Genomic DNA, 14,424 nt, shown 5'->3' with positions numbered 1-14,424 from the left:
GAAACAAATGTGCTCGTAGCCCCAAGGGAAGGAGGAGGGGGAGAGCCAAACCAAAGAGGTCACACTCCAACTAAATGGATCTTCAGATTTAAACCTTTAGGTTTTAAGACAATGGGAAGCCGTGGGAACTTTGAATTTTGAAAACCTTATTTGTTGCCTCAGTACCCGAATTTGGCAGGGCAAGATGGCATACTTCCGTTGTCTTCATGAAAGGTGAACTTGACTCCACCTCTTAGCTTCAGGCTTCGGGTCTTTGTCTCCGTGTTATTTGGATAATTCTCTTGTGGATTGTTTATTTTTGAACTTTCTGGAGTGAAAAACGTCTGTTCCCTGCCAGGGTGATTAGAGAGTTCCCTTGTGCCTGGTCTCTCTACCCCCCGGTCTCCCTTGGCTGCTCTACTGCTCTGACTGATTCTTCTCTATACTGACTGGACTCTTTATTACTAACAATGACATCTAAAAGACCATCTCCTGGAAAGTCTGGCTTTGCTGCCTCTGCCCCGACATCTGCAACCTCAAGTCCGAGCACACAATCAACATTGACAGCCTTCAAACAAGCTAAAACTACGGACTTGGAGTTTTATCAAATGTTTCAGCAAATTCTACAGGGACAAGAGGAAATAAAGAAACAACTGAAGGAGATGATAGAAGAAATTAGAGGGAACCAGGAAAAAATTAATAAGAACTCACAGAGACTGGATCTCTTGGAGCAGGGGGCGGCTGAGATGGGGGGGGGGGTGGAGGGCGTGCAGAAGGGAAACAAAGAGCTTGACACCCAACAAATGAAAATAGAGTTTGAGAGAATGTCCTTTTATCTTAGGTTTCAAAATGTGATGGAGACTGTTGATGAAAACATAAGGGACATCATGACAACTATCTTGGCTGAGTATATCCAGAAAGAAAAACAACAGATGGGGTGGGAAATAGACCTGGTTTATAGAGTGAACTCCGCATATGCTAGAACACACAATGTCCCCAGGGAGGTACACATTAAATTTCTTAGGAAAAGCACAAGAGATGAAATTCTGAATACACAAAGGGGACAAGCCCTGACATACAAAGATAAGGAGATAACCATACTGAAACAGATCCCCAAGAAAGTGAGGGAGAAAAGAAAATATTATTCGCAATTGGCGAATAAATTATACCAGAAGGGGGTGTGGTTTCGTTGGTTGCTGCCTGAAGATAGGTTAATATTCTGGGAGGAGACAAGAGTCAGAATTAATACACCCATAGAGGCGCAGGCCTTTATGGAAAAAAATAAACTACTCCTAGAAAAACCAGAAGACATCCCAGTAGATGCACAAGACACGGGAGGGGCCGGAGCAACGGGGGGAGATGGGGTGACATCAAGAAAGCTCAGATCACACAAATAAGTAAGAAAATCCACATGACATAAATTGATTGAAATTATTAATGAATGTACCACACTGACTATATGTTATTATGTAATATTTGAATGCTATGCAAATGTACACCATGAGTCTGGAGGGGGGGTATACCTAACGCAGTTTGCGGCTGCCACAATTTGTAACTTTCCCCATACCTTTTCCTTTTGTAAAACACCAAAAAAACAATAAAACTTTGTTTAAAAAAAAATACACGTGGAAACACCTACCTACCTATTCTCTCTCTCTCCCTCCCTACCTACCTACTTTCTCTCCCTCTCACTCTACCTACCAACCTACCTACTTTCTCTCTCTCTCTCCCTACCTATTGTATTTCTCTCTCTCTCTATCTCTCTCTATTTCTCTCTCTCCCCCCCTACCTACCTACTGTATTTCTCTCTCTCTATTTCTCTCTCTATCCCTTTATCTACCAATCTACGTACTCACTCTCTCCATCTACCTACCTACTTTTTTTTAACATTTGCCTCTTCAAAACCTTGGTGGGTCTTATATTCTGGTACGTCTCATACTCCAAAAAATGCGTTAAGTTTATACTGTTGTTGCTCTCTTTCTCCATCTAGTGGGCAGACAGACAAACACACCCATTTGCCAATCAGCCTGCACTCTCAAGTCAAGTGCATGATGGGAAGCCAGACTCCTCAGGGTCTTGTGAAAAAATAAAGTGGAACCACAACTGATGACCTCCTTCTACCGGTCCACAATAGAAAGCGTCCTCACTCATTGCATTATGGTGTGGTATGCTGGCTTGACAGCCGCGGATAGGAAGACTTTACAGACGGTGGGGAGCACAGCACAAAACATTGGGGGCTAGACGACATCACTAGGGCTCACTGCCTCAGAGGAGCGAGGAAAATCCTCAGGGACGACTAACACCCTGGTCTGCCCTTCTTTCCTCTCCTACCATCGGGTAGGAGATATAGAAGCATAGGCAGCCGCACAAACAGGCTGACGAACAGTTTTTATCCGTGGGCTGTCTGAGTCCTGAACGAAAAATAACATTACAACCACATAATACATTGACTTGTAGGACTGGGTGTTTATTGGTAGGATTCACTGGGCTAGGGATTATTATTATTTTGTCTTTCACTGTGAGTTGTATTGTGTTGGGGGGTGCAGGAAGGGAGCCTTAGCCAATCTCATTATACACATGTTGCACTCTGACAATAGAGATTTGAATTGGACTGAATTGTTTAGCTTTTTAGTAAATGTCTCGTGATGCCCCAAGACTCATTAAAGTGCTGGGAGAGCCCAGCCAGGAATTTCTTTCTGGTTCTCCTCACATTTTAAGGAAGCTGCTTGTAGTCTGAATGGAAGATAACAAAGTGGAAGAAATTTCGTGAGGGGAACTTCTTTAGCTTGTGCAAAGCTTGACTGTTTGGCGTCCAAATGCAGGCACAATTCAAGGCATTAGAATTGCCAATCTGAATATTTAGACAGTTTTCTGCATCCTTGCACAAATCCAAGTCAAAAAGTTACAAACAAGGGTTATTTGAAAAGTGAGTAATTAGCATAAGTACAATTCTAACAATAATAATAATAGGAAGCAATTAGCAGTTACTTAAAGTGGTGGTTTTAATAAAATATTTCCTAAAGAGAATCTACTTCAACTTTCAATCTTGCTCAGGAACACAAAAATAAGCCAACCCAAAAAAGAAGGAAAAATGGAAGGAGACTGTCTACGTACATCAGCTTGACTTTCTGAAGGAAAGGGAGCATACAAATCTAAGAAATTAATTTCCTCTTACTTGAACTGGAGTTTCAACCATTCTTTCAGTTCCACCATCAGGAAGAGTCAACTTCCTTCTATTCTTCCCTACGAGGGAAACAGAATTTACACTGCATAATTCATAACATGGGAGTTCTATAGAAGAGAAGGCATAGAGAAGATGAAACACCTGAGATCTCCCTGGGGAACAGGAGAGCTTTAGATTACCTTCAGTCATGTCCATATTTAGATCCTCCTCAGAGATCCTCCTGAAAATCATTTCCGGAGATGAACTTGAAGGATGCCTCCTTTCCTCAGGATCTCTGATCTCAACCATGAAGGACTTGAAAAAGTAGGCAGGAAACAACTAGAAGAATCAATGGACAATACTCATCAAAAAGTGGATTCTTCTTCTGTGAACACCCCTCCAAGGCCCCGGAAGTCCATCCGTGAGGATGGAAATTAGGAAAGGAACGACTATCACAAATAAAAGAACAAGGTCCTACAAGAATTAGAAGTACAGTATCTCCATGTATAACGGATGCCAAAGAACTCTGGCAGGCATGAGTTAAGAATTCCAACCCACTGTTAGATTTAGTGCATTAGATTAGAAGGTCTCTCACCTGCCAGTCAATCTTCTCCTTCTGCTCCTCCACCTGGCTCAGGAGATAACCTTCCACCAGGGCCACCGCCTGGGAGCTGGTCTCTGCTCCACACTCTCGTACCCAGCTCTCAATGTTCAGGGGCAGAAGCGCCAAGAACTGTTCCAAAACAAACAGGTCCAGTATCTGCGCTTTTGTGTGCTTTTCTGGTCTCAACCATCGACTACAAAAGGAATGGAGTTGGCTGCAAAGTCCTCGCGGTCCTTCATCCTCCTGGTGCTGGAAGCTCCTGGACTTCCATGGCTGAACTTCTGAAAGGATGGTTGTCTCCTCCAGGATCTTCTGCCCAGTTCTTGCCCAGATCTCTTCATAGCTCCCAGGCTGGACACCCAAAGGGCCTTTTCCAATTTCCTTACTCTCTAAAGAGTGGCTTTTCATTCTTTCTTCTTCCTGCAACTTCAAATGGGTCCCAGGGAATCTTGCCGATTCCTGTAGCTACAGGTCAGGGAAGACTTTCAGCCACCTCTGTCCAATTTTTTGCCTCCCAGAAATGTAGTACAAGTGGTTTCCAAGTCCTATATGTGAGATTAAAAGAATGTGGTGGATTAAGAACATTCCAATGGAAAGATATATTTTTCCGAGCTAGTACAGGATTGCAGAGGCATTGAACAGTTTGCCCTTGTGCAGTAATATGTGTTTGTACAAAACCTGAGATTGATTTCCATCAAGGACTTGGAACACTGAATAAATGCACGTGGGATCAGTGTTTCAATTTCTTTTCTTCTCACAAAGTTGGGCTTGCTTTATAAAAACCTAGGTCTGCATTTACCTACAAAGAAGGTTTTACCCAAGATGCCAAACTCTAAACCAGGAAAGTTCACTTTTTAAAAAAATGAACCTGCTTGGATGTTCCCTTTCTTCAGGGTTTGCTTTTGGAGAGCCAAATCACACAACTACATGCAGGTAAGTTCACAAAAATACCCCAAACCCAAACAGGCTAAGCAGCTGTTCACATGAGACACCTGGGGTTAGTGATGTGCTGGTTCACTCACGCTCCCAAGAGAAATTGAACTCCTGGGGATCCAACCCAATTTTAGTCTCCTGCAGCACCTAAGGAGAAGGCGGGCAGAATCTCCTGCAGCTCCTCCCTTGCAACCATCTTCTTATTCCCTGCTCCAGATTTCCCCTCCAGGCTCTCCCCTTCTCCGACCTCGGAGCTTCCTCCAGGCTAGGGGGGGGGGGGGGCAGAGGATTCCCCCGGGACTCTCCCTCCTCTTTGGTGATTTGTTCCTGGGGCAACGCGGCTCATCCTGAGCACCGCTTCCCTCTGCCTGGCACCTGCATGAAGAGGGGCGGCAGGGGAACATGGGATCCCGGGCCCTCCCACCCCTCCCACCCTCTGGACTCCGAAGATGGAACCTGCATGGGGGCTTCTCTCCCTTCCTTCTCTAGCACCAGCACCCCCTGTTCCCCCCTCCCCATTTGCACGTGGAGACTCACAAACACACACACACAAACAGCCACTTACTCTGCCCACCTGGAGTTCTCCTGCGAAGCACAAAGGGTTAAATAGAGACGTCAGATCCAGTGAGGTCACTTCCCTCCAATTCTCCTATGGTAAATCGCCTCTGATGTTCGCCTCCAGTGGCCGAATGGGGAATCGCACGGCGTCCGGTTCTCGTTTTAGAGGGACACACCTGGCGGATTCCTGCGTGCATGGAAGGGGTTTATGCAAAGGGTGGAAACGGTGCCTTTTCCATCAGGGCCCAGAAAGGAAGAGGTTGTTTTCCTCCCTATCCATAACCCTTCTTTATCCATTTGCTTCTGAGAGAGTTACACCCATGTGCCCCCTTTCACTTTTAAGAAGGGTTCCTGTAGAAAGCTACATCCTTTTATACAGGGAGCGAAGGGACCCAGAAGAAATCGGATTCAGCCTTCTTCTTACTCAAGAGATTGAAAATACCCAGTAACATAGTTGGAAGGAATCTTGCGTGTTGTTTAGCCCAATTCCCTGCTCCAGCAGGAAACCCCACACCATTGCAGAATTACGCCTGTCCAAAGTGTTCTTGAAAAGCTGCAGTGACAGAACACCAAAAACATCTGGAATCCAGCTGTTCCACTAGTTAATTGCTCTGTCAGGAAATTTCTCTTTGGTTTCTTGAAAGAAATGTCCTTCTGGGTTCTGCTCCAAGTGGGGAAAAAGACATTGGAGACATGGAGGCTGCTTGGAAAGATGGTTTTAATGGTGGACAGGACCACATGGCTTGAGTCCTGAACAGAAAAGGTGATCACATGCTTCAATGTTGGTGGAGAAGAAGAAAGGGAAATACTGAGATGCTGAGTCCCTGGTTTTATACCCTCTCTGGCCTTTGATCTTGAGCTTGTGTTCTGATTGGTTGTCAGACTCCCATGGGGCCATGCAGGGGCAACTCTCAAGGCTGCATTTTGAATCCAGGTTTGTTTGAGTTCTCAGATGCCATGTGGTCAGTTGAGTAAAGTGCTAATATTATCATGCCTTAATCCCATCCCACTGGAGCTGAAGGGGAGAACTCTTTATTATGTAAAGGGAGTGGCTTGGCCTTCTTAATAGCCTATTGACAAAGTGGGTGGGGGCAGGAAGCTACAGGGAGCTATTCTCAATTTAAAACATGTTTCTTCCTTTTCACATCCAAGAAAATATAATATTCTGCCTTTTCAATATTTCCTAGGATATTTCATTTTCTTTTTTTTTCTTGTCTCTTTTTTATTTATATCTTTTTATTTTTTTGTTTTTTTAATAAATCCATTTTTTAAATTTTTAAACAAACAAGCACAAAGATAAAACACCATCTTCCAGGTTCGTACAGTATGTCGATTGGTTACAAAACTTTTGTACATCCTCACCATAGTCTTCACTTACAATTTATATAGAATCTTGTATTATCAATCTGATATATACAGTATGTATGCAGTTATTATCATTGTTAAACATTTATTTAACTATAACCATTATTACTTCATTTTTGTGTGAGATATTCTAAATTTTGAGTAAATTTGTATTATGGCATTTCATTACATCAGATATTTCATTTTCCTGGGACAGGGCTGGGTGATAACTTTCCACAGGTTCTAGGCCGGAGTTATCTGATAAGTTTTCATCTATTACTTATGTTAACATTGGTGCTTTGGAAAATAGGTTGACATCTTCTCTGTGACAGCCTCTCAAGTATTGGAAGGCTCCTCTTACTCCATCCCTTGTGTTCTTAATGTTTTAGTCTCCTGCCCCCTAATCATCTTTGTTGATCCAGATATCTCCTGTTCCATAAAAGTACTTTTATTATTTTCCTGCCTGTTTAAAAGCTGAACTGCATAATTTTGGATAGGGCCCAGCGTTCAAATCGTTGATCTTTCTGGACCTTGAGCCTACCTTCTAAAGCGTTAGCTGTTCACTCTAGCTTGCTGTTGTCCCCAAATTTTATGAGTTTCCTTCTATTTCCCCATCTACATTGCTAATTAAGATTTTGGAGAGAACTGCGTCTCAGGCAGAACCCTGGGGTAACCCACTGTTTGCTTCCCTCCCTACAAGGCATTGTAAAATAAGAACAACCAGCGAAAATAAAAATCAACAAACTATTCAAAAAACAGTCTACTTAAGAAAACCAGTGGTGTCTCTAGCACATTGAAGTTTCTAGATGGAATGAGAAGAGAGCTGGAAGGGACCTTGGAGGTATTCTACTCCAGTCCCCTGTTCAAGCAGGAAATCAGATACCATTTCAGACAAGTGACTGTCCAGTCTCTTCTTAAAAACCTCCAGTGTTGAACCACCTACAACTTCTGAAGGCAAGCTGTTCAACCCATTTATTTTCCTCACTGTTGGGAAGGTTCTCCTTAATTCCAGGTTGCTTCTCTCCATTGTTTCTTGTTCTGTCCTCTGGTCCTTTTGAAAATGGCCTCTTCCTCTTTGTGGTAGTCACTGAAATACTGGAATACTACTATGATGATCCCCCTAGCTTTTCTGTAGTCTAGACTAGCCTAACCCCAATCCTGTCAGGTATTTAATCATTTTAGTTGCTCTTCTTTGCATTTTTTCCAAAGTCTCAACATATTATTTGCAATGTGGTGACCAAAACTGGATGCAGCATTCCAAGTGTAGTCTTACTTAAGTCTTCATAAATCAGTATTAATACTTCAGGTTGTTTTGATTTTATGCCCGTTTATACAACCAAGGGTTAGATTAGCTTTTTTGGCAGCTGCCACACACTTGCTGACTCATGATTAGGTGATTGTCCACTGGGACTCCAAGGCCCCTCTCACAGTTACTGTTTTTGAGCCAGGTTTCACCTAATGTGTACTTGTACCTTTGGTTTTTCCTGTCCAGGTACAAAACCTTGATTTTCTCCACATTAACTTTTATTTTGTTGGATAGGGCCCATTGTGCAAGTCAGTCAAGATCTTTCTGGATCCTGAGCTTGTCGTCTGGGGTGTTGGTTATTCCTGCCAGATTAGTATCATCAGGAAATTGGATGAGTACCCCTTCTATTCCCTCATCTAAGTCATCCAAGAATTCCAAGGGAATGGCTGCTGACCTCTGAGCTCCGTACGACTACGGAGCTCCCTGATGAAGGGGGGGGGGTGCCCCGTCCCTCTTTCCATCTGGAGGGTTGAGGATTAAGAGCAGCGACCACCCTGGCTTTTCATAGAGCCTAATTTGGCCTTCCAGGGTGGTCAAATAGCCAGGATGATAAGAAGACTGTCCCAGCTGGAGCCGAGATGGGAGTTGGAGGCGGAGTCATGGTCGGAGCCGGACCTTGCAGGGATAACGGAGACCTGGTTGGGCCACGAGGGTGGTTTGCCCCTCGTGGAGATGTGCCCGCCAGGTTACCGTGCATTTCATCAGCCGCGGGCCCTGGGTAAGAGTGGTGGGGTGGCGGTAATTATACGGGAGAGTCTGGAACCGAGGGAGTTCACTGTGCCACAGATCTCCGGGTGTGAGTCACTTGGTGTGAAATGGGGCCCAGGGAGGCAGATGGGCTTGCTGATTGTATACTTGGCTCCTCGCTATGCATCAGCGGCCCTGCCTGAGCTGCTCGAGCTGATCGCGGAGACGGCAGTTGATACCCCCAATCTTGTGGTTATGGGGGATTTCAACCTGCCGTCGACGGGCGAAGCATCCGAGGTGGCTTGGGGGTTCATGGCTTCCATAACAGCCATGGACCTGACCCAATTAATTCAGGGCCCCACACATGAAGGTGGGCACACACTGGACCTTGTTTTTGTATCTGGACAGTGGACCAGTGATCTGGGAATAGGGGATTTAGTTATTACACCCCTGTCATGGTCAGACCACTCATCTCTCCGGCTCGACTTCCCCGGCGCTACCCCCCACCGCGGGGAGGCGGAACCTGATTGTCCCAGATGATTCCGCCCCAGGCGACTGATGGAACCGGATAGGTTCCAGACGGAGCTTGGGCCACTTCCTGTAGCCCTGACCTGCTCCCGGACGGAGGACCTAGTGGCCACTTGGAATAGAGTGGCTGCTGGGGCCTTGGACCGGGTAGCACCTTTGCGGCTTCTCCTGCGGCAATAAACCACCCTGGCTCCTTGGTTTACCGAGGAGCTGAGGGTGATGAAACGCCACAAGAGACGCCTAGGAAGCAGGTGGAGGTCCTCATGCTCCGAATCTGACCGAACACAGGTAAGAGCCTATTTACGGACCTACCTTGTGGCACTGAGAGCGGCCAAACATAGACACTGTGCCGCTCTTATTGCATCCGCGGATAACTGCCCTGCCGCCCTGTTTCGGGTGACCCGCTCCCTCTTATCACAGAGGCTGCGGGAAGCCCCTTTGCAGGGTAGAGCAGAGGAGTTTGGGGAATATCTGCAGGACAAAATCGCTCAGGTCCGGAGTGGATGGGCCCCCTTCAGTGGACCAGGAGAGACGTCGGAAGCAAGTCTTGAGACACCACACTGGGAGGGGTTTGACTCTGTTGCCCCCGAGGATTTGGACAGGTTACGTGGGCGACTGCGAGCCACCTCATGTTTACTGGGCCCGTGTCCCTCCTGGCTTGTACTGGCATCCTGGGAGGTTACACGAGGCTGGCTCCTGGGTCTGGTGAACGCTTCACTGGAGGAGGGGTCCTTACCGACCGCCTTGAAAGAGGCGGTGGTGAGGCCCCTGCTCAAGAGGCCTTCCCTGGATCCGGAGGAGTTAGCTAATTATCGTCCCGTCTCCAACCTTCCCTTTTTAGCGAAGGTTGTAGAGAGTGTGGTGGCGCAACAGTTCCCACGTCACCTGGAGGAAGCAGTCTATCTTGACCCGCGCCAGTCCGGCTTTCGACCCGGTCACAGCATGGAGATGGCCTTGGTCGCGTTGGTAGATGATCTCTGGAGGGCCAGAGATAGGGGTTGTTCCTCTATCCTGGTCCTATTAGATCTATCAGCGGCTTTCGATACCATCGACCATGGTATCTTATTGCGCCGGCTGGAAGAGGTGGGCGTAGGGGGTACCGTTTTGTGGTGGTTCCGCTCCTATCTCTCCGACCAGACGAAGTGTGTGTTGGCAGGGGAGCAGAGGTCGACCGTGAGGCCACTCACCTGTGGGGTGCCGCAGGGATCGGTCCTCTCGCCCCTCCTGTTCAACACATACATGAAGCCGTTGGGTGAGATCATCCGTGGTTTTGGGGTTGGATACCATCTGTACGCTGATGACACGCAGCTGTACATTTCCACCCCAAACCACCCCAATGAGGCCGTCGAAATGATGTCCCGGTGTTTGGAAGCCGTCCGGGTCTGGATGGGGGACAACAGACTCAAACTCAACCCCTCCAAGACTGAGTGGCTGTGGCTACCGGCGCCCCGGTTCAACCAGTGGATGCCATCGCTGGCCATAGGGGGCGAACAACTGCCCCCCCGTGGAAAGGGCGCGCAATTTGGGCGTCCTCCTTGATGCCCGGCTGTCGATGGATGACCATGTGACAGCCGTGGCGAGGGGGGCGTTCCACCAGGTTCGCCTGGTGCGCCAATTGCACTTCCTATTGGATCGGAACGCCCTACGTACAGTCACTCATGCGCTGGTGACGTCTCGCCTGGACTACTGCAATGCTCTCTACATGGGGCTCCCCTTGAGATGCACCCGAAGACTACAGCTAGTTCAGAATGCGGCCGCGCAGGCCATCATGGGAGGAACAAGATACTCCCATATAACACCACTCCTGCGCGAGCTGCACTGGTTACCTGTGGTTTTTCGGGTGCGTTTCATGGTGTTGGTTACTATCTTTAAAGCGCTCCATGGCATGGGACCTAGTTACCTGCGGGATCGCATCTCACCTCACACATCTCTACGACCTATCCGCTCTCACAGGGAGGGACTCCTCCAGGTGCCATCCGCCAAGCAGTGCCAACGGGTGGCGCCTAGGAGTAGAGCCTTCTCTGTGATGGGCCGAACCCTCTGGAATGACCTCCCTCCCGATATTAGAACGACTAACGACCTCCGCTCCTTCCGACAGAAGCTCAAGACCCACCTGTTCCAATTAGCTGGCTTAGCAGATCTATAGCTCCATCTTTCACCTCCTGGCAAACATCTTATTGTGGAATTTTTAAGGGAATTTTAATTTTATTTGTATTTTTAATTAAATATGGTACAGTATATTTTCTACCTCCTCCGTCTATGTCTATGTTTATGTATATTTATGCGCATCTATTTTGATATGTATATGGTTTTTAATAATGACTGTACACCGCCCCGAGTCCTGTTTAGGAAAGGGTGCGGTTTATAAATAAAAGTTTGTTTGATTGATTGATTGATTTATGAAGATATTGAAGAGTACTGGGCCCAAGATGGAGCCTTTTGGTACTCCACTGCTTAGTTCCTTCCATGTAGACGTAGTGTCACGAAGGACTACTCATTGAGTATAGTTTGTCAGCCGGTTACAACTCCATCGGGTGGTGATGCTGTCTACCCCATATATGTATTCCACTTACTGTGTAGGAATCATTTGTGATCTTTCTGTGAATTTCTGTGGAGGATCGAAAATCACTTTCCTCCAAAAGAGCCACTCTGAAGGCTCTCTAGAGATTCAAGGAGGCCTCAAATATCAGCACTGAAAAAGCAAATTCAAGCCAACATGAGCCTCTAAAATCCAGACTATGCCCCCATCCAAATATTTACAAATATTGGAATATTACTATATTTTTAATACAACGAAAGAGTAAAAGAGCATATTACATGACCAAAAAGTAACAATACCATTGATATTTAATTTTTAAAAAAATCAGATTTAGACAACTTCTTAGTCTTCATCACACTTTAGAGGAGCAAAGTATGGCCGTAATGCTTGAAAAAAGATTTTGCACATGCTTTGGGGGGTGGGAGCTTTTCATCAGAGAAAGAGGAATCCATCATCCTTTCAGATCTATTCACTCACTGTACATTGATGTGCATGTGGCAATTCCCTCATATCATGAAAAATCAAATGTAGAAAACCTCTTACTTGTCACTGTTAATGCAATGTCGCAATTCCTTTTTTAAAAAAAATATTTTTTATTATTTTTACATTTAAAACAATGCAATACCGCGGAGTGGGAGTGATCATACATTCACATTATGTACAGCTAGTTTCAACCATTAACAATAAATCTACTTAATACATTGTCTGTCCTTCTGTCGAATCATAATATATACATTTGTTCCAATCTTGTCATCTTGTCTTATACCAATCATAAAATCTCTTCCATACTTCAAAATATTCTGATTCCCCTTTATTTTTAAGTTCAAGAGTGAGCCTATCTGCTTCTGCACAAGCCAACACTTTTCTGATTGTGTCAAGCTCTGATGGTGTATTTTCTTTTTTCCAATACTGTGCATAGGTTATGCGCTGCAGTTAGTATATGTATAATTAAATAAAGTGTATCTTTCTTAAACCCCTCCGGTATTATGCCTAGGAGAAAAGTTTCTGGTTTAAACATAATTTGTTCTCCCACCATTTGTTCTAACCATGATTGAATCATTTTCCAATATTTTTTTGCCTCATTGCACGTCCACCACATATGATAGAAAGTGCCTGGTGTTTTTTTACACTTCCAACATTTTGGGGCCAGATTTTTGAACATTTTGGAAAGCCGTGCAGGAGGGATATGCCATCTGTAGAACATCTTATAAAGATTTTCTTTATACGCCGTAGCCAATGTTAGTTTCTGATTAAATATCCAAAGTTTTTTCCACTTAGCCAATTCCACATTGCAACCGAAATTTTTCGCCCAGGCGACCATGGTTTCTTTGACATGTTCCTCCTCTAGTTTATATTCCAACAAGAATCTATACAGCACTTTGATCAGTCTGTTTTCTGTCTGTATCAACAGTTTATCTAATATTGTGTAGTCTTTGGCAATACCTTCGTTCTTCCTATCCTGTGCATACCTTGATTGTATCTGTAAATAAGACCACCATTCTACTTGTACTCCTTGATGTCAATTCTGATCTGGTTTTGATCTCCCCCTGCCTGTTCAATAACTTTTTATATGTGACTATATTTTCCATGTTGATTAAATTTGGGTGTATGTATGCTTCCATCGTAGATAGCCAAATAGGTATTTTGGTATAGTGGTCATGTTTAATTTTGTTCCATATTAGTAACAGAGATTGTCTGATGTAATGTCTACTAAAATATTTGTGTGCACATCCTTTTTCATACCAGAGGAAGGCATGCCAGCCTGCTTGGAGGTCATGGCCTTCCAATTTGAGTAATCTTTTATTTCTCAGCATTATGCATTCCCTTAGCCATTTTAGTATGGCCGCAGTATAATAGAGTTCCCAATCTGGTACGCCAAATCTTCCCTTTTCCTTAGTGTCTTGCATAGCCTTAAGTTTTATTCTTGGTTTTCTTCCCTGCCAAATAAATTTCAAAACCAATTGATTCAAATCCTTGAAGACACCTTTTTCTAATTTAATGGGAATATTCTGAAATAGGAAAAGAAATTTTGGTAATATATTCATTTTTATAACTGCGATCCTGCCCATCAGGGACAGTTGTAGGTTTTTCCATCTTTCTAGATCTTTCTTAGTTTTATTAATCAAATTAGTATAATTATCTTCTTTGATGGTCACACACCTCGCAGATAGATATATACCAAGATATTTAACTTTTTTGACAATTTGGATACCCAATTTCTTTGTTAACTCCTCTTTTGCTTTTGATGTCATATTTTTAGTCAGCATTTTGGTCTTTGTCATATTTATCTTTAGACCCGCTATTTTCCCATACTCTGTCAATTCCTCAATGAGTTTCGTACCAGACTTTATAGGATCTTCTAGCACAAACACTAGATCGTCCGCAAAGGCCTGTAACTTAAATTGCTCATTTTTGATTTCTAGTCCCTTTATCTGTACCTCTTTACGTACATTCCTGGCTAGTACTTCTAGGGTTAGTATAAACAGCAGGCGGGATGGGGCAACCTTGTCTTGTACCTTTCTGGATTATAATACTTTGTGTTAATTCACCATTGATTATTACTTTGGCTTTTTGGTTTGTATAAATTGCTCTGATCGTGTTTATAAATTTATCCCCACAATCCATGTATTCTAATTGTTGGTGCAAAAATTCCCAGTTGACATTATCAAATGCCTTTTGGGCATCGAGAAAGATTAGTGCAACCTGTTTTTCATTGTGCACTTCACAATATTCAAGAATGTTCAACATAATTCTCATATTGTTTTTAATTTGTCTTCTGCGGA

General features: G+C 44.5%; 2 protein-coding genes across 4 annotated transcripts in view; both read right to left on the bottom strand.

Moving 5' to 3' along the window:
• LOC309383804 (uncharacterized protein) overlaps window positions 1-14,424 on the bottom strand; it is a 90,105-nt gene that overhangs the window by 5,936 nt on the left and 69,745 nt on the right. The gene's annotated exons all lie outside the window — the stretch shown is intronic.
• LOC309383896 (zinc finger and SCAN domain-containing protein 12-like) overlaps window positions 1,200-14,424 on the bottom strand; it is a 43,371-nt gene continuing 30,146 nt past the window's right edge. The window contains exons 1-4 of one of the 3 annotated variants that reach the window (XM_081936914.1): window positions 5,254-5,312; window positions 3,738-4,291; window positions 3,343-3,481; window positions 1,200-3,222 (exon numbers count right to left, since the gene is read on the bottom strand). In XM_081936914.1, the coding sequence (XP_081793040.1) occupies window positions 3,140-3,222; window positions 3,343-3,481; window positions 3,738-4,154 (639 nt within the window). In that variant the 5' untranslated portion in view covers window positions 4,155-4,291; window positions 5,254-5,312 and the 3' untranslated portion in view covers window positions 1,200-3,139. Of the gene's footprint in view, window positions 3,223-3,342; window positions 3,482-3,737; window positions 4,292-5,244; window positions 5,313-14,424 lie in introns of those variants that run through there. The other 2 variants (XM_081936912.1, XM_081936913.1) reach the window with 2 other exon arrangements.

Source organism: Natrix helvetica (genome assembly GCF_964273705.1).
Source record: "Natrix helvetica genome assembly, chromosome: 1".
Lineage (NCBI taxonomy): Eukaryota > Metazoa > Chordata > Lepidosauria > Squamata > Natricidae > Natrix > Natrix helvetica.
The sequence above is the reverse complement of the archived record's forward strand: the minus strand, read 5'-3'. Positions and strand labels throughout refer to the sequence as shown.